This window comes from Bufo bufo, chromosome 2, assembly GCF_905171765.1.
Source record: "Bufo bufo chromosome 2, aBufBuf1.1, whole genome shotgun sequence".
Taxonomy (NCBI): Eukaryota; Metazoa; Chordata; class Amphibia; order Anura; family Bufonidae; genus Bufo; species Bufo bufo.
The window spans coordinates 549,744,457-549,765,395 of record NC_053390.1 but is presented as its reverse complement, the minus strand read 5'-3'; the positions used below and the strand labels follow the sequence as shown (position 1 = coordinate 549,765,395).

The following is a 20,939-nucleotide window of genomic DNA, read 5'->3' as shown; positions in this document are numbered from 1 at the left end:
TCAGTTCTAGTTACGCCCCTGGGTCAGTGTTACGGGGCGGGGTGTTGTGGAGGTCAAATTTTTAAGGGAACGGAGCTCTGTGGAGGTCATTGTTAAGGGGGCGGGTTATTGTGTAAATCACTGTTAAGGAGACAGGGTACTGTGGAGGTCACTAATAAAGGGGCAGCCACTGTGGAGGTCAATGTTAAAGGGGCGGTGACTGTGGAGGCCACTGTTAAAGGGAGCGGGGTACTGTGGAGGTCACTGTTAAAAGGGCAGTCGCTGTGGAGGTCTCTGTTAAGGGGCCGGGAATGGTGGAGGTCACAGTTAAGGGGACTGTAACCTATGGTCAGTGTTAAGACCCCTGCCGATCTGATATTGATGAACTATCCTCCTGAGGTCATCAATATGCTAAGGCTTTTGCAGCAGCGGCGATGTAGTGTAATTACAACTACTCACTCCATTCAAGTGAATGGAGCAAATACATATAAATACACAAAAAGAGATTTGTGAGACGCACAGGACTGAGGAAAAGTAAGGAGGAGGTGCTGCCAGTAAAGAGGATCCGCCCTTCCTCTAGGAGTGTATAAATAATGATAAAAAGTATACTGGGCACACTCACTTATGCAGAATCATACACTTTATTTATACACATAAAATACAGTCAATTGGTCTAAGAACGTATTAGCACAATAAAACCATATAAGATACAATCAATTGGTCTATGAACGTATTAGCACAATAAAACCATAAATGGATAAAATGGAATAAAATATATAACACCCTAAAATCACTAGATTTTCGACAATAAATACAATGAATATAACCAGCCGTAGTAGGACTAAAAATGGAGGGTGATCAGTCCATGCAAAGCGAAAAATCGGGAGATCCCGACTGGTGGCTTATGCTAGTCTGGTAACTAGCCTCGCAATGTCATATAAGATTCACAGTCCTGACTCGTTGGAGGAGAGTAAAAATACTGTGGTTAGAGCAATTCACTTAGGTGAGTGTATTCGCGGCGTCCCGCTTGTACTCACTGTGCAGTGCGGTTCTTTATGCTGGTAACCTTGGAGACCAAGAACGCTCTCGGGTACTCCTGTCGTAGCTGGATAGTGCTGTGGCTTTCTTCCCGTGTCTTTACAGTCCTCTGGCTACCGCTCCGTAGTGGCAAAGAGCCGGCAAGCACTGGGACTCAAAGTTGCTTTCCCCACGTCGGCTGATCTGCGACACACTCCTGTGTATCCTCGTGTGTTGCGCTTGTAGCCGCCAGCGTGTCAGGGTTTGGTAAGACACGGAATCGTCAATGGGTTTTATTTACCGCACAGCTTTTTATAATTCCAGCATATCCTTCTTTGAGATTAATCTGGGGGTCTCTTCACCAAACGCGTTTCGGGGTACTTGCCCCTTCCTCAGTGGTAGTGACTCCCCCGCAAGTGTCTGCTTTTATAGTGCCATACAAATTATAATTATTCAAACAGGTGATGATCCTCCTCATTTTACTCAAAAGCTGATACGGAGTTGAAATCCATTCCATTCGGAGTTCAACCCAATTGTCCACAGTAAAACTTAAGTTTCAGCTTACATGCTACTTAATGCACATTAATGTTCGCCGGTTCCTATATATAATACATTCCTGTATATAAATATTATAATGTTTAATTTCCACCAAAAAATATATATATTTCGTTGACTTTATTTACTTTCAATCAAAAAAAATCCCTTACGGTATCTGTGCAGTATTTATTTAATAATCGGGGGGTTATAGGTAGCAAATTAAATAGCGGTCATTCTTTTCTATCCCCTGTCAGTTACATGTAACTGCAATTTGTAAGTATAAAATACACCAACAGTGGGATAGTCAGATGACCCTGGTCGGTTCCCAGGGATTGGTACAGGGGCGTTAACCCCCTAGTAACCTAGTAACCAAATCTGATGATGGTTTCATATCACATAATTTCATCTTCCATATCCCACTGTTAATACTCCCTGTGGGGACCATATACGACATTCCCAACGGAAAAAACTTTTTCATTTTTAAAATATATTAGTTTATTTAATTTAAAAACACTTCCATTCTTCTTCATCATTTGGAAACCAGGGTGGATTGAATCTTCCCAAAATTGGGGACTTTTGACATTGTCATATATATTATCGAGTGCCCATGTGGACGTCAATATGTTGGGAGAACGAAGAGACTTTTAAAAAAACGTATCTCCGAACATATTACTAATATCAAAAAGGGCCTAGAAACCCATACACTGTCCAAGCATTTCAAATTGATGCATGATCAAAACCCGACAGGTATGAAATTTGCGGCAATCGACAAGGTAGAGAAAGGATGGAAGGGAGGGGACCACATAAGTAAAATGTCCAGACTAGAGTCCCAACGAATATATGAACTGAATACATTGATGCCGGGCGGATTGAACGCAGAATTCGAGTTATTCGGATTCCTGTAAATTGGTGGATGTCCCCCGCGGACGGCAAAACCCCTGCAGGTTTTTTCCTTTCCTGGGGGGTTCGGCCCTTCGTGGGGGACCTCCACCCAACATCTTATTCCCCAATTTTGGGAAGATTCAATCCACCCTGGTTTCCAAATGATGAAGAAGAATGGAAGTGTTTTTAGTTAAATTAAATAAACTAATAAATTATATACTTTAAAAATGAAAGTTTTTTTCGTTGGGAATGTTGTATATGGTCCCCACAGGGAGTATTAACAGTGGGATATGGAAGATGAAATTAAGTGATATGAAACCATCATCAGATTTGGTTACTAGGGGGTTAACGCCCCTGTACCAATCCCTGGGAACCGACCAGGGTCATCTGACTATCCCACTGTTGGTGTATTTTATACTTACAAATTGCAGTTACATGTAACTGACAGGGGATAGAAAAGAATGACCGCTATTTAATTTGCTACCTATAACCCCCCGATTATTAAATAAATACTGCACAGATACCGTAAGGGATTTTTTTGATTGAAAGTAAATAAAGTCAACGAAACATATATATTTTTTGGTGGAAATTAAACATTATAATATTTATATACAGGAAAGTATTATACACTGCTCAAAAAATTAAAGGGAACACTTAAACAACACAATGTAACTCCAAGTCAATTACACTTCTGTGAAATCAAACTGTCCACTTAGGAAGCAACACTGAGTGACAATCAATTTCACATGCTGTTGTGCAAATGGGATAGACAACAGGTGGAAATTATAGGCAATTAGCAAGACACCCCCAATAAAGGAGTGGTTCTGCAGGTGGTGACCCCAGACCATTTCTCAGTTCCTATGCTTCCTGGCTGATGTTTTGATCACTTTTGAATGCTGGCGGTGCTTTCACTCTAGTGGTAGCATGAGAAGGAGTTTACATCTCACACAAGTGGCTCAGTTAGTGAAGCTTATCCAGGATGGCACATCAATGCGAGCTGTTGCAAAAAGGTTTGCTGTGTCTGTCAGCGTAGTGTCCAGAGCATGGAGGCGCTACCAGGAGACAGGCCAGTACATCAGGAGACGTGGAGGAGGCCGTAGGAGGGCAACAACCCAGCAGCAGGACCGTTACCTCCGCCTTTGTGCAAGGTGGAACAGGAGGAGCACTGCCAGAGCCCTGCAAAATGACCTCCAGCAGGCCACAGATGTGCATGTGTCTGCTCAAACGGTCAGAAACAGACTCCATGAGGGTGATATGAGGGCCCGACGTCCACAGGTGGGGGTTGTGCTTACAGCCCAACACCGTGCAGGACGTTTGGCATTTTCCAGAGAACACCAATATTGGCAAATTCGCCACTGGCGCCCTGTGCTCTTCACAGATGAAAGCAGGTTCACACTGAGCACATGTGACAGACGTGACAGAGTCTTGAGACGCCGTGGAGAATGTTCTGATGCCTGCAACATCCTCCAGCATGACCGGTTTGGCATTGGGTCAGTAATGGTGTGGGGTGGCATTTCTTTGGAGGGCCATACAGCCCTCCATGTGCTCGCCAGAGGTAGCCTGACTGCCATTAGATACCGAGATGAGATCCTCAGACCCCTTGTGAGACCATATGCTGGTGCGGTTGGCCCTGGGTTCCTCCTAATGCAAGACAATGCTAGACCTCATGTGGCTGGAGTGTGTCAGCAGTTCCTGCAAGACGAAGGCATTGATGCTATGGACTGGCCCGCCTGTTCCCCAGACCTGAATCCAATTGAGCACATCTGGGACATCATGTCTCACTCTATCCACTAACGTCACGTTGCACCACAGACTGTCCAGGAGTTGGCAGATGCTTTAGTCCAGGTCTGGGAAGAGATCCCTCAGGAGACCATCCGCCACCTCATCAGGAGCATGCACAGGCGTTGTAGGGAGGTCATACAGGCACATGGAGGCCACACACACTACTGAGCCTCATTTTGACTTGTTTTAAGGACATTACATCAAAGTTGGATCAGCCTGTAGTGTGTTTTTCCACTTTAATTTTGAGGGTGACTCCAAATCCAGACCTCCATTGGTTGAAAAATTAGATTTCCATTTTTTAATTTTTGTGTGATTTTGTTGTCAGCACATTCAACTATGTAAAGAACAAAGTATTTCAGAAGAATATTTAATTCAGATCTAGGATGTGTTATTTTTGTGTTCCCTTTATTTTTTTGAGCAGTGTATATAGGAACCGGCGAACATTAATGTGCATTAAGTAGCATGTAAGCTGAAACTTAAGTTTTACTGTGGACAATTGGGTTGAACTCCGAATGGAATGGATTTCAACTCCGTATCAGCTTTTGAGTAAAATGAGGAGGATCATCACCTGTTTGAATAATTATAATTTGTATGGCACTATAAAAGCAGACACTTGCGGGGGAGTCACTACCACTGAGGAAGGGGCAAGTACCCCGAAACGCGTTTGGTGAAGAGACCCCCAGAGTAATCTCAAAGAAGGATATGCTGGAATTATAAAAAGCTGTGCGGTAAATAAAACCCATTGACGATTCCGTGTCTTACCAAACCCTGACACGCCGGCGGCTACAAGCGCAACACACGAGGATACACAGGAGTGTGTCGCAGATCAGCCGACGTGGGGAAAGCAACTTTGAGTCCCAGTGCTTGCCGGCTCTTTGCCACTACGGAGCGGTAGCCAGAGGACTGTAAAGACACGGGAAGAAAGCCACAGCACTATCCAGCTACGACAGGAGTACCCGAGAGCGTTCTTGGTCTCCAAGGTTACCAGCATAAAGAACCGCACTGCACAGTGAGTACAAGCGAGACGCCGCGAATACACTCACCTAAGTGAATTGCTCTAACCACAGTATTTTTACTCTCCTCCAACGAGTCAGGACTGTGAATCTTATATGACATTGCGAGGCTAGTTACCAGACTAGCATAAGCCACCAGTCGGGATCTCCCGATTTTTCGCTTTGCATGGACTGATCACCCTCCATTTTTAGTCCTACTACGGCTGGTTATATTCATTGTATTTATTGTCGAAAATCTAGTGATTTTAGGGTGTTATATATTTTATTCCATTTTATCCATTTATGGTTTTATTGTGCTAATACGTTCATAGACCAATTGATTGTATCTTATATGGTTTTATTGTGCTAATACGTTCTTAGACCAATTGACTGTATTTTATGTGTATAAATAAAGTGTATGATTCTGCATAAGTGAGTGTGCCCAGTATACTTTTTATCACATGTAAATACACTGTGCCTCTGAGATGACGGGCAGGGTGGAGCACCGCATTCTCTTCAAACTGTTGATCAACTGGTCAGATATTGATGACCTATCCTGAGGATGAGAGGGGGGGCGCCATTTCATTTTTCGCCTCGGGCAGCATAAAGGTTTAGTGCCAGCTGTCAGAGGGGTGCTTGATGCAATGAGCATTTCCGTCAATACAGAAGCACTCATTGCTAGAGCGCAGGGGAGCTGGCGGTCCTTACTGTCTGCTCAGCTCTCCTCGCTCCTTCCCTCCTCCAGACAGACTGCTTCACCATTCAGCCCTGCAGGCACAGATCGCACTGCCGGATTGTGTAGGAGGATTCAGAATGCATTAGGGCAAAACTGATCCGTTTTGGACCGCTTGTGAGAGCCCTTGACTGATCTCACAAACGGAAAGCCAAAACGCCAGTGTGAAAGTAGCCTTATAAAATTCTTTAAGGAATATTTTATATATACTGAGAATCTCTTAGGCCTGTTTCACACGGGCATCCCGGATTTGCTCTGGATGCGTCGCGTGTGCATTGCGGGAAACCCGCGTGAGTGTACGCAATTTGTCAGTTTTGATTGCGTTGCGTTCAGTTTTTTTTCAGCGCGAGTGCAATGCATTTTGCACGCGCGTGATAAAAAACTGAATGTGGTACCCAGACCCAAACCCAGACTTCTTCACTGCAGTTCGGGTTTGGGATCGGTGTTCTGTAGATTTTCTTATTTTCCCTTATAACATGGTTATAAGGGAAAGTAATAGCATTCTGGATACAGAATGCAAAGTAAAATGTGCCTTGAGGGGTTAAAAAAATGAATAAAAATCACTCACCTCATCCTCTTGTTGGCGCACCCGGCATCGTCTTCTTTCTTCTTCTTTCAGGACCTGCAAAAGGACCTTTGATGACGTAATCACGCTCACCACGTGGTGAGCTCGGTGACGTCAGCGCAGGTCCTGCTGAATGAAGATAGAAGATCCTTCTATGCGTGAAAAACACAGCTCATCTGCACAGCCCCATTGAAATGAATGGGTCCGGATTCAGTGCGGGTGCAATGCGTTCTAAGGGGCCTTAGAATATAAATCCAATCAGGCATTCTGTAAGACATCAGAATAGGCTTTACTTTAGACCACCACGTAATTTATAGGTCACATTCTAGTATGAAACCAAAGAACATATATAGATGGCCATGATGGCAACTTGGTCATACCTGGTAAATCTAATGCTTTTTTTTTTTCTCTGTGATTTTGTATCTATTTCTAGTTGGTAATGTGATTACTAGTTATTAGTTCGGCCATGATGTTGTAAGTGCTCTGTGTAATCTATCTAATCGTTTGTACAGGTGGACATACACCAAAGAGAAGGATTTAAATGGCAGCAGTCAGTGGGGCCTCATATCCACGTATAGCGGAGCCGGGTACTACATAGATTTGTCCAGGAACAGAGAAGAGGCGGCTGCTCAGATTGGGACCTTGAAGGATAACCTATGGCTGGACCGGGGCACCCGAGCAGTTTTCATTGACTTCACAGTTTACAATGCAAATATTAATCTCTTTTGCATTGTCAGGTATGTCCTGAAAGTAAGCTTTAGGTTCTGTTCACACTAGCGTCATTGCACTCACAAAGGAGACATAACTGCTTTGACTGTGACTGGTCCAGTTTGCTTTTAATGAGATCTGTCACACTGTGTTATTCTTATAATGAAAGGGCAAGTGTGTACAGGGTTGTAAATCGTATTTTTATTTTTGTTAGAATAATTTTCACGTTCTAAGAAATCTGTCGGCATGAAAATGTCAATGTAATCTATGGGCAGCATGCTCTGAAGCAGAGGATGCTGAGCAGATTGATATATAGTTATGTTGGAAAGGATTAAAGGGGTTGTCTCACTTCAGTAAGTGGCATTCATCACGTAGAGAGAGTTTATACAAGGCACTTACTAATGTATTGTGATTGTCCATATTGCTTCCTTGATTCATTTTTCCATCTTATTGTAACACTGCTTGTGTCCAGCTTTGTATAACCTTTCTCTACATGACAAGTGAGACAACCCCTTTAAATCTCTGCTCTTTCTGTGCCTAGGAGTAATGTGGGTGGCCCTACTCAGTAACTGATGGCTCTGCGTGACTAAACATACAAGCCAGGTCTCGGTCATCGAGTAGAACCTCCCACTGGACTCTTAATCATAGAGCAGAATAAGTTACACGTGAATATTTTCCAACGATAGTATATATCACTCTGCTCAGCACCTTCTCTATTCTGTGGAACCTCTAAGAGTAACTGAGTTATCCGGACTTGGAGCCGACTACCCCTGTGCCACTGAACATGCCTGCTGTCTGACTGCTGCAGGACCAAGAAGCGGCTTGGCCTCATGACCACTGAGACCATTCACAGGCCTCAGCAGTCGCATCAGCTTGAATATGTCACACTCTTATAATGAAAATCTATGATTAATGTAAAAGCTACTATTTTCAGAAATGTCCCAGCAGCTATGAATGCGTATGTCGATGGTATATTCTTTCTTATTAGATAAATTATTTGAAGGGGTTGTCAGAGTTCAATAAAAAAATAAAAAATCCGGGAGTCTCTGTATATGTGCCAATACGCCGTTTCTCCCCTTCTGCCTCCAGAAATGAGCTTCAGTTCTCCCACTGCTGCTTACCACACTTTCTTGGCTGCAGCCATTAGTGGACTCTGTATACAGAAGGTCACTGCTGCCGCCAGGAAAAATTTCGTCAGTGGGAAAGACTGGAAGAAGCGGGAGAGAAATGGGTAAACTTGTTTTATTATTTTACCTCAACCCCTTTTAAGAATGATAAAAATGTTCTTCATTCACTTTGGTATTGAGCGGCTGAGAAATAGATGATGGGTGGGCAACTTGAGTATGGAGCTTCCATAGCAGTCACTTCTGACAGATTATACATGGATGTGCATTGTGTTCTTGTTTTGATGCTGACATTATATACCTTTTTAGGTTGTTGGTAGAGTTCCCAGCCACTGGAGGACTAGTTACCTCCTGGCAGTTCCAGACGGTAAAGTTGATTCACTATGCTACTACATTTGACTATTTCTTGGCTGCCTGTGAGATAGCATTCTGCATCTTCATCCTGTATTACGTAGTGGAGGAATTCCTGGAGATCCGTAATCACCGCCTGCACTATTTCCACAGTCTGTGGAATTGCCTGGATGTTGTCATCATTGCGGTACGTATCTGTGCATACTAGTGTTACATTAACTGGATGTCAGGCCTGGGGTGTAGTTGGGGGATTGGAGAGCAGATGTCGGCAGCATTTGTTGCTTTTTACTGGGCAGTTTTAGTTTGTGGCCTTTAGAGTGCCATATACATACAGTATTTAAAGGGAGATTACAATACAAAATGTCTTCCCCCTAATCTCCCATTTTTCTTTTGATCCTATTTTATCTCATTTTACAGTTATAACAGAGAAATATATAAAGACTTCTTCTTCTGAGATCAGTCATGCCTCCATTCCTTCTCTATCATGTGTCGGGCTGTAAGATAACTGCCTGCAGCAGTAGCCTCGCCCTGTCTGCAGTAAGGCACAGACATCATTAACATTACAACCAGGGGCTACAGACTGACAAACAGTATGGGCACGGATATATCCTGGCAACTCCTCTTTCATTTATAGGTTGTGGGCAAAGATCCCAGACTTTTGTTGCATGCTATGCTGTAATGGGGGTCTATAATATCTGCTAACAGGGGATACCTTGGTCAGACTGGATGCATTTTCTTGTCTGATCACTTCTGGCAGCTGCTCATCTCTACGTCTGCTGTTCATCAAACTCATTTAGCGGCCCCCTGTAATCTGCTGTAGCCGTGACTTCCTTGCCTGCCTGCAGGAAGACAGAGTTGATCACTTTTATGATTGTAGTTTATTTTGCTTGCAGCTCTCAGTGGTGGCGATGGCCATCAGCCTACACAGGATGTCAATGGAAAGACCTCTGAGCAAGCTCCTGGTGGACTTGAATGTATTTCATAACTTTGAAGCTGTAGCTTACTGGCAGAACCAGTTTAGTAATGTGGCTGCAGTTACAGTATTCTTCGCTTGGGTTAAGGTAAGAGGTCCCAATATATTTCTGCTGTTCCTAGTAGAGCTGGAATGACTTCCCCTGTAATACAGTATTTTTTATTATTTTTTCTCTCATTTTAAGAGAACAGCTCGCTGGATGTAACCGCAATGCCTGCCGGCCCTATTGACTATAATAGGTACCGGACGAATCCCGGTGTATTTGCCAGGTAGCGGCTAGTTCCCATTATAGGTAATGGGGTTGATGGGTGTTACGGTAACATCCGGCATGTCTGATCCATCGAGCTCCAGCGGGCTGTTCTCTGCCAGAATTAATAACGCTAGTGTAAAAACTATCCTTATTTTCTTATGTTACAACTGTAAGAAGTCTTAGGCCACATTCACACAGCCATATCCATTTTGCGGTCCACAAACCACAGATACCGGCCATGTGCATTCCGCCCTTTCCGCGAGCACTATTGTAAAAAAATACCTATTCTTGTCCGCAAAATGGACATGTTCTATAATTTACAGCATTGATGTGGACAGCGCATGGATGACATCCATGTGCTGTCCATATTTTTTTGCAGCCCCATAGAAATGAATGGAACTGCGTATGATCCACACGGACATGGACCAAAATTATGGTTGTGTGACTGAGGCCTTATCGAGTAATATATAATATCAGTGCACAGAAGTTTGTAATATGACACCCACAGGCTCCCATGTTTAAAGGGGTATTCCAGTCAAAAAAAGAAAACTGCAGATGTAAAAAAATTAACAAAACTTATAATCGCCTAAGTTCCAGCAGTGTTGGGGTTCCCGCTGTGCTGTGTATCAGCAAGGCAGGGAAATGGCTGGGATTGCCTCTGAGTCAATCGCAGGGTCAGGCATGGTGCATTCACAGTCATTCCTTGCGTTACGAGAGAGTAGCGGAGAGCAGCGGGACCCTCCACACCGCCAGAATGGCAGCTGAAGGACAAGGTGAGTGTAAATTGTGTTAATTCTTTTAGAGCAACATCTCTAAGCTCCCCGCTGATTGATAAACCGCTAATGTCATGTTACTCACTGTATACTAAAACATCTTATTTTGTTTCTAAAAGCTCTTTAAGTTTGTGAACTTCAACAGAACCATGACTCAATTATCAACCACCATGTCTCGTTGTGCCAAGGACATACTAGGTTTCTCCATCATGTTTTTCATCATATTCCTTGCCTACGCCCAGTTTGCCTACCTTGTGTTTGGTACTCAGGTTGATGACTTCAGTAGCTTCCAGGATTGCATGTAAGTATCTAACCCATCAGACTTTAGTTATACTTATCAGATGCCCGGACGTTTTTTTATCCATCTCCAAAGTTAGGTACAGTTTAGGTGTTTTGGATGGAGTTTATACGTGGACATGGCCTCGTTTCTCTTTCAAATTATATCCGTGTATTAGTTAAGGGGTTGTCCCAGTTACTACAGGTGATCCCCTATCCACTAAATAGGGCAAGACTAACTGATCAGTGGGGGTCTGGAGATCCGGAGAACAGGGTCCCCATTCCGCTTAGGAGGTTATCATTGACCTTGATGGGCAGATTACTGTTGTCTACTAGGGGAGCACCGAAATTCCGGCAGCCGAAAATATCGGCCGAAAATGTACCTAATCCATTTCGGCCGATATTGTTACATATCGGCCGAAAATATGGGGTTTGGGATTTGTCACCCACCAAGTAGCTCACCATCTGCGGGCGGGCGGTTTACTTTAAGTCACTGCATCTTTATTTTACCTTACAATCGTGACGCTCCAGTAACAACTCTGCAGGCAGAGCGGAGGGCGGCGTAACGTCACTTACTCACGTGACGCGCCTGCTCCGCCTCCTTCATTCATAAAGTGGGCGGAGCAGGTGCGTCACGTGAGTAAGTGACGTTACGCCGCCCTCCGCTCTGCCTGCACAGTTGTTACTGGAGCGTCACGATTGTAAGGTAAAATAAAGATGCAGTCAGTGATTAGTCTGCTGTGAGCAGCAGCGCCGGGGCTGTTATGGGTAGGGGGATCGGTCTATGGCACTGCTATGGGGAGGGGGGATCTGTGCACTGTTATGCCCATAACAGTGCACATATCCCCCCCTCCATAACAGCGCCACCCACAGATCCCCCTCTCCATAACAGCGCCACCCACAGATCCCCCTCTCCATAACAGCGCCACCCACAGATCCCCCTCTCCATAACAGAGCCACCCACAGATCCCCCTCTCCATAACAGAGCCACCCACAGATCCCCCTCTCCATAACAGAGCCACCCACAGATCCCCCTCTCCATAACAGAGCCACCCACAGATCCCCCTCGCCATAACAGCGCCACCCACAGATCCCCCTCTCCATAACAGCGCCACCCACAGATCCCCCCCTCCATAACAGAGCCACCCACAGATCCCCCCCTCCATAACAGAGCCACCCACAGATCCCCCTCTCCGTAACAGAGCCACCCACAGATCCCCCTCTCCATATATAATATGATTTATTAAATTCATGAAAAAGAATTATTAATAAAATCATAAAAAAAAAAGTATTTTAAAAGTATTTGGGCAAAAAGGCAGTTTCAGTTTTCGGTCAAGGGCATCCAGAAGTTTCGGTTTCGGACCAGAATTTTCATTTCGGTGCACCCCTATTGTCTACTGCACTGTTCTGCCTGGAACACAACTGGAAATCTGATGGACCCATTTTAAAAGTCAACTGTATTCATTAAATGAACCTGTTGTGAACCTTCTTGTAATGGAACCCAGGACATTAGTGTGAGCAGAGCTTTAGTCCTGTCTTACATTTGCATTTAAGAGATCCGGCAGGCTGTTCCGGCATTGCCGGAGGCAAACACATCACTATAATGGGGACTGGCGGCGATGTGGCCACACGTGCTGCGGCCGCTTCTCTGCATGTTTCCCTGGTTGCGACTGGATCTCCACCGGTCCCCATTATAGTGAATTGGGCCATGGGTGTCTGGATCCGGCACTGCCAGAAGCTACCGGACATCTCCAGCAGGCAGCTCCCCTGCTGAAACAGCCTGCTGGAGATGGTAAACGCAAATGTCCAAGTTTTGAACCCCTAAAATGGTGTCCTCTCACTAACTGTGTGGATTCTTTGTACGTTTAGAACCTTTTCATTATCTTTGTGCAATCAATAACCGTAATTAACCATGCATTTGTTGTATTATATTGGTTCTTCATTTCAGTTTTACTCAGTTTCGTATTATTTTGGGAGATTTCAACTTCACTGAGATTGAGGAAGCAAATCGAATATTGGGTCCCATATATTTTACATCTTTTGTGTTCTTTATGTTCTTCATCCTTTTGGTATGTGATTCATATTATATCATATTTTCTCTCCCTTTTATTTTTTTTTGTTAAATACTTTTGTTTATTACCCTATACTGGAATACCTCTATCAGTTGAATATACCATGTTGTATAGTACTTGTATTCTGCCCTGAGCTTTGGCAGTGAAGGTACACATACACCTCTGTTCACAGGGGATGTTTTATGATGGCCACATATGCAGAGTTACTGAATAGGATCCTCATTGGCATGTTTTAGGTCTAATATTTAGTGAACTGCTGGATTTTTTCCTTCACATACATTTTGTGTCTGATAATGGTGAGATTTGCAGCTTTACTGTTTCTGCCCAAATAGATTTAAAGTATGTGACATTTTACATGTCGGCTAAGTCTGCCGTAATCACCACTAGTTGAAGATTGGTGTAGGCCCCAGATGCTTTTTCAGATTTACCTCAGATGTACAGAAGTATTGGAACACCTACCGGAATTGTATGACATCCCATTCTAAATCCATAGGCATTAATATGCAGTGTGTGTCCTCCCTTTGCAGATAAAACAGCCTCCACTCTTCTGGAAAGGCTTTGTACACGATTTAGAAGTGTCGGCCTTTGTGAGGTTAGACACTGATGTTAGAGGGCCTGGCTTGCACTGTCCGCTCTAGTTGAGATCAGGGCTGTGGAGGGACCAGTCAAGTTCTTTCACGCCAGACTAACTCAACCATGCCTTTATAACCTTGCCCAGGGTCAGAAAAGTTAGAAACTTAAAATTCTCCAAAACGTCTTGTTATGCCGAAGCATTAAGATTTCCCTTCTCTGGGACTAAGGTACTTAGGCCAACCCCTGAAATATACAACCCGACAGCATTATCCCTTCTCCACCAAACTTTACATTTGGCACACACCAGTCAGGCAGTTGACATTCTCTTCTCCTGGCATTCACCAAAACCAGACTCGTCCATCAGAGTGTGAGATAGAGAAGCACAAGTGGCAGAACTAGAAATGACTGGGCCCCCAACCCTGAAACGTCTGTGCAACCACCTCCTCCCTTTCCAATTCCTGTGGCTAGTCCAGATAGCTCTCGCAGACGAGGCCGGACAGCCACTCCCCCCGTTTTCTACAGTCTGTATGTAATGTAATTGTATAATACAGTTGAGGAGGCCCAGACAATACAATCTTTTAGTCCTCCTCCTGTATGGGCCCCTTCAGAGTTTGGTCCCCAAAGCTATGCTTATGAGAAGCACAATTCATCACTCCACAGAACACGTTTCCATTGCACCAGAGTCCAGTGGTGGCCTGCTTTACACCACTCCATCTGACACTTGGTGATGTATGTAAGTCTCGCATGTAGCTACTCAGTCATGTCATGAAGCTTCTGCCACAGTTTGTGTGCTGATTTTAAAGGGGTTGTCTCAGTTCAGTAAATGGGATTTATCATGTAGAGAAAGCTAATACAAGCCGATTACTAATGTATTGTTACTGTCCATATTGCTTTCTTTGCTGGCTGGATTCATTTTTCTATCTCATTATACACTACTCGTTTCCATGGTTACAGACCACCCTGCAATCCATCAGCGGTGGTCGTGCTTACACACTGTAGGCAAAAAAATCAGCCTCTCTGGTGGCAGGGACCATGGGAGCGCACATAGGCTGGTGCCTTTTCCTATATTGTGCGAGCATGACCACCACTGATGGATTGCAGGGTGGTCTGTAACCATGGAAACGAGCAGTGTATAATGTGATGGAAAAATGATGGCTGCTCTCTTCCCCCCCCCCAACACCGGATGGGATGTTTTGATCAGTGTGCAGGGAGAAGCGGTGGTGCGGGACCAGGAGCGGTGCTGGGAGCGGGGTAAGTATATTGCATGACTGGGTGCTGGATTTTATACACCTGTGGCAGTGGGACTGGATGAAACCTGAATTCTATGATTAAGTGGCGTGTCCCAATACTTTTGTGCATATAGTGGATACAGATTTTGCTCACGTTTGTACTTTTTGGCATTGTCAGGGAATCTATTATCTTTTATGCTGAGCGATATGTTCTACAGCAATATTCTTGTTGTGAAAGATAGGAGAACCCTGACTTCTGTCAGAATTTGTTGCCATCAGATCTGTCATAGCTGTAATGACATTCGTGTTATTTTGTGCCTCTGTGTATGAAAAGCAATCCCTGTGCATGTGTTTTTATTAATACAATTTTTATTTAACAGAACATGTTTTTAGCTATCATCAGTGACACCTATTCAGAAGTCAAAACTGATATGGCTCAGCAAAAGAGTGAAATGGAACTGGCCGATCTCATTAAAAAGGTTAGCCTTTACTATGGAATTGTTCACCATTACTCTGCTGGAATAATGTTTAGTGGACTGGCGTGACTGGAATTACAGCAGACCTCCATAGTTAGGGAGCTCTATCATTAAGGGGGTGTGATGGTTATCAAGTTATCCCTGATCTACAGGATAGGAAATAACTATTACATTGGAGGAGGGTTAACAGCAATGAATTGAGCGTCAGTTCAGCATGCATGCTGCCACGCTGTTCATCTCTGTGAGACTGCTGGAGATAGCAAAGTACAGCGCGGTACTATTTCCAGAATCGCATAGAGATGAATAGAGCAGAAGTGCATATGCACAACCTGCTGCCTCATTCATTCTCATGGTCGATGGAGGTCTCAGTGGTCAGGCCTAGGGTTGGGCAATATCAAAAATATTCCCACGATAATCATATTAAGAAATTTATCGCGCTAACGATATATTTCGCAATAAATGCCCATTTAGAATAAAAAACACTAATCTGATGGAGCAGCTGGTCGGGCATGTGCTCTGCTGCTCCATTCATTCTCTGGGAGTGCAGGAGATAGCAGCCATCAGCTAGTTTTGGCGCTCTCATAGAAAATGGGACATGCTAGCGGGAAACACTGACAAATGGGTTGTTCAGACTGTGCCCATCATAAGTGCACACTGGCAATATAAACATGCCTTTCAGTCAAATAAAACATTGGGGGTCATTTACTAAAGACCGGTGCTTCACATATGGGTCTTATTCCCTACACACTGCAGCCATATTACCCCAGCCCTGGCCTTTGAGTAGCAGCCCCCGGAGTGCAGTGACTGTTATCTCGGCACCGGCCTCTCCGCGCAGCAGGAGGCTCCAGTGGTTTGCAGCTGCTGAATGCCATTTCTTTGTGAACTAAAGGACCTGATATTACGTTATGCCCCCGTGACTAGGGTTGTCACAATACCAACATTTTTATTAGATTTCGATCCCATAAAAAAGTATTGCGATACTCAATACCATTTAATACCGCGCAAAAGAAAAATAAAACGCCAAAAAAGCTGTGTGTGTTCCGCATTTTATGGAACATCCAGCCCATAATAGAACAGTCCTATCCTATTTTTTGAAGGGGGACAAGGTGTCTAAAAAATGGCAAATTGTGTGTTATTTATTTATTTTTTAATATCTGTTATGCGTCACCGCAAAGGAGATATTATTATTTATTTTTTTATATTTTAATAGTTTGGACTTTTTGGGATGTGGCTATACCTAATATGTTTGTTGGTCACTGCCCCAGGTGCAGCACCTGAGGGGTTAATTGACGTGTCCTCTAGGGTAAGAGCAATGACAAAATGCAAAAGTGACCAAAACAGCCAAAAAGGATGACAATGAAATGGTCTGTGGTCACCACCTGGACAGGTTAATTTCACAGAAGTGTGATTGACTTGGAGTTACATTCTGTTGTTTAAGTGTTCCCTTTATTTTTTTGAGCAGTGTATTTTATTTTTATTTTTTCTCACTCCTATTACAAGAAATGACTATTCTTGTCCGCGATACAGGCAAGAATAGGACATGGTTTTAGGGCTGTTTTACATTAGCATATTCAATTTTGGAAACACGCTCCATGTAAGAGCAGTATTCTGTGGGCTAAACGCTGCTCCTACAACATGAACTGACAGCATTATAATGATTTATAGTACTGTGGGTTCCTGCCTGACCTTGGATCTGCTGAACTGTACTCTCATAATGCCATGAGTACAATTCAGTATATAAATGGTCAGGCTGGAATTCACATTGTTATAAATCATTCTAAAGCTGTAAGCTTGTGTTATAGGAGCAGTATTCAGCCTAGGAAATGCTGCTCTCACATGGAGCGTGTTTCCAGGACTGGAAACGCTTGTGTGAAATTGCACTTAAAAGAAACGTTCCTCTTATTTCTGTGATTTCTGGTTACTATCTGTTAGCTTCTACCAGTTGCTCCTACTGCTTGCATACAAACTGATTAGCTCAGTCTCAGCAGGATCGGATATAGCCTGTGGCAGCAGCCAATACCCACTGTCCTCTGTGTCCATCAGTGAACACGAAGAACAATATTTTAGTGGTAAATAAGGCTACTTTCACATCTGCGTTTTTGCTGGATCCAGCAGGGAACAGCAAAAACGCATCCGTCATGATAATACAACCGAAAAAAAAGGAAGGCAGGACAGCACGCCAGATCTAATTAGTTGTGGGTGCATGTCTCCAGGGGGAGTGGCGAGTTCCCCCACAAGGATCAGAAGATTAGGAACACGGAAAGAGTCTGATGGAGACAGCACGTCCTCAAGTGAAGCTTTATTCCAGATGCTACGTTTCGGCCTAAGAAGCTTGAAAAAGGCCTCTTAGGCCGAAAGGTAGCATCTGGAATAAAGCTTCACTTGAGGACGTGCTGTCTCCATCAGACTCTTTCCGTGTTCCTGATGATAATACAACCGGATACGTTCATAACGGATTCAGAGGTTGTATTATCTCTTATCTAAGATGGATCCAGTACTAAAACCACCGTAAATCAATGGGCGCCGGATCCGTTTTCTTTTGTGTCCGAGAAAACAGATCCAGCACCATTGACTTACATGGTTTTTGAAGCCGGATCCTTCTTGATCAGTATCCCATGATGCACACAAAAAGGCTGCTTGCAGCATTTTTCTGTCCGGCATGGGAATGCAACAAAACGGAACAGAATGCACTCTGTTTCGTTCAGTCTTGTTCCCATTGACAATGAATGGGGACAAAACTGAAGTGTTTTCCTCCGGTTTTGAGATCCTATGATGGATCTCAATACCGGAAAGGAAAAACACAGATGTGAAAGTAGCCTAACTAGAAATCCTCCTGTTCACACATATGTGTTTAATATTTCCAGGGTTGTAGTAAAGCAATGGTGAAACTGAAGCTCAAGAAAACTGCAGTGGATGATATATCCGAGAGCCTCCGTCAAGGAGGTGGGAAGCTGAATTTTGATGAACTAAGACAGGACTTAAAAGGGTAAGATTATTTCTTTACTAAAATGCATGTTTACTCTACTGTCACATTTGGTAATGCAGTAGCCTCATTTTTTGGACATTTTAGTGTATATTCTAGTCTGTATTGGAATTCTATTTTGGGATAAATGTTTAGTTAAGTTTACAAACTTGTGTAGCAAACACACCTGCTAATATTCCCTAAAAATGTAATATTAAAAAGACTGGTCTTAAAGAGGTTCTCTTGGATTTTGATATTGATGGTCTATACCCAGGATAGACCATCAAAATCGCATTGGCAGGGGTCTGACCCTCCGCACCCCTGCAGATCAGCTGTTACATAGAAACATAGAATGTGTCGGCAGATAAGAACCATTTGGCCCATCTAGTCTGCCCAATATACTGAATACTATGGATAGCCCCCGGCCCTATCTTATATGAAGGATGGCCTTATGCCTATCCCATGCACGCTTAAACCCTTCACTGTATTTGCAGCTACCACTTCTGCAGGAAGGCTATTCCATGCATCCACTACTCTCTCAGTAAAGTAATACTTCCTTATATTACTTTTAAACCTTTGCCCCTCTAATTTAAAACTGTGTCCTCTTGTGGTAGTTTTTCTTCTTTTAAATATGCTCTCTTCCTTTACCGAGTTGATTCCCTTTATGTATTTAAAAGTTTCTATCATATCCCCTCTGTCTCTTCTTGTGCCAGAGTTACCTTGTAACTCTGGCACAAGAACTACACAGTCCCATCCATTGTGTAGTGGATGAAGCTGGTAACTGCAGCGCTGCTCCCATTAACCACCTAACAGTTTTGCCCGAGTTCTGGATTGGTAGCAACTAGAGCAGGCATCCTCAAACTGCAGCCCTCCAGCTGTTGCAAAACTACTACTCCCAGCATACCCGAACAGCCTACAGGTATCAGCCTACAGCAGGGCATTGTGGGAGTTGTAGTTTTACAACAGCTGGAGGATCGCAGTTTGAGGATGCCTGGACTAGAGACATGATCCTGGTATTGTTTGAAAGCTGACATTCCATTCCCAGCATTAGCACAACATTAGCAGGAGATATTGCTATTAGAAATCGAGTCAGGAATAACCCAGTAAAATTTGCTTTTACTTTCACTTTCAGCTGCATTCACTGCCATCCCGATTTCTTACAGCGATAGCTTCCTATGTAGTAAAGATAATGATGTGATTCTGGTAATGTTTGAAAGCTTGGAATGTCAGCTTTCACGCCAGACAAAGCCTGTATCATAACTGCTACCTATCCAGAGTTATGAGTAGCTAAAACAGCACCCCCTTCAGTCTGGAGAAGGAAGGGGGGCGGTTGGGGAGCTGACAGCCTGCAGGAGGAAGGAAAAAAATATATAGAAATGTGGTATTATCATCAGTGTACTGACCCACATAATAAAGTTATTTTATTTATACCACACAGTGAACGCTGTAAATAAATTCCACAAAATAATGTTAAAATTGCAGTTTTTGTATCTTTCCCCCTAAAAATAACATAATAAAAGTTAATATATATATATATATATATATATATATATATATATTATATTATATTATATTATATTATAACCCAAAATGGTTCCTAATAAACTTGCAACTAATCCTGCCACATAAAACATTTTGAAGAAAAAATTAAAGTTATGACTGCTGGAACACAAAGGGGGAAACATGTTACTGGTCCTTAAGACTAAAATTAGTTATGTCACTAAGGGGTTAAAGATGTAATTACCCCTGCGCTGCCGCTCTTACAAATGTCACTTGTGTCTTTTTACTCAGGGAGCCGCTGCTGGTTCTCCGTGTGAGGTCCCTGCCTACTAGAATTTACAAGGATAATTGGATCCCCGGGCTGGACAAGGCACTTGCGATGTAGTAGAGTTAACACTCATGCTTTGAGACGTGTTATCTAAACTAAATGCGTTAAGCAAACGCCTTCAATGGCTTTTGTCTCAAGATAACGCGATAAGTTAAGAAATTTGAGTTAAGAACTTGAGTGCTAACCCTGCTACATCTGTAGTAACACTTTAGTTATACTCTCTGACCTGTATTGTACATATAAGTATAGTCTCACCATCCTTTTCTTTTCCGTTGATCCAGTGTATTCGGCTGCCATTTCAGGATTCAATGTAGACAATAAAGCGTATTCTTTCTGCTCCACAGCACTCTGTTCTGCTAAAGATGCAATTGTTTCCCCATAGCTGTGACCAACAAGATTAACATCCATAGAAAATGCAAATATCACTTCACTTCTTTATTAAATCCCACTTTAAAGGGAACCTGTCACCAGGATTTTGTGTATAGAGCTGAGGACATAGGTTGCTAGATGGCCGCTAGCACATCCGCAATATCCAGTCCCCATAGCTCTGTGTGCTTTTATTGTGTAAAAAAAACTATTTGATACATATGCAAATTAACCTGAGATGAGTCCTGTCCCTGAGTTGAGTCTAGCGTGAAGGAGCACCGCCCGCATCCTCAGAATCTCCTCCTTGCTCCCCGGCGTCAGAAAGCTAGAGCGCCGTAATCTTGTGATGCGCGAGCTAGCGCATGCGCAGTTCGTTCCCTGAGGCTGATGCCAGCACAGGGAAGGAACACTGAGGACACTGCACATGCGCTAGCTCGCGCATCGCGAGATTGCGGCGCTCTAGCTTTCTGACGTCTGGGAGTAAGGAGGAG

General features: G+C 43.5%; 1 protein-coding gene across 1 annotated transcript in view; it reads left to right on the top strand.

Annotated features, from left to right (window-relative positions):
- The window catches only part of PKD2 (polycystin 2, transient receptor potential cation channel), a 60,494-nt gene that overhangs the window by 21,863 nt on the left and 17,692 nt on the right, over positions 1 to 20,939 (top strand). The window contains 7 exon segments of the mRNA XM_040418095.1: positions 7,000 to 7,224; positions 8,629 to 8,857; positions 9,564 to 9,731; positions 10,786 to 10,967; positions 12,891 to 13,011; positions 15,197 to 15,295; positions 18,157 to 18,278. Of these exon segments, the coding sequence (XP_040274029.1) occupies positions 7,000 to 7,224; positions 8,629 to 8,857; positions 9,564 to 9,731; positions 10,786 to 10,967; positions 12,891 to 13,011; positions 15,197 to 15,295; positions 18,157 to 18,278 (1,146 nt within the window).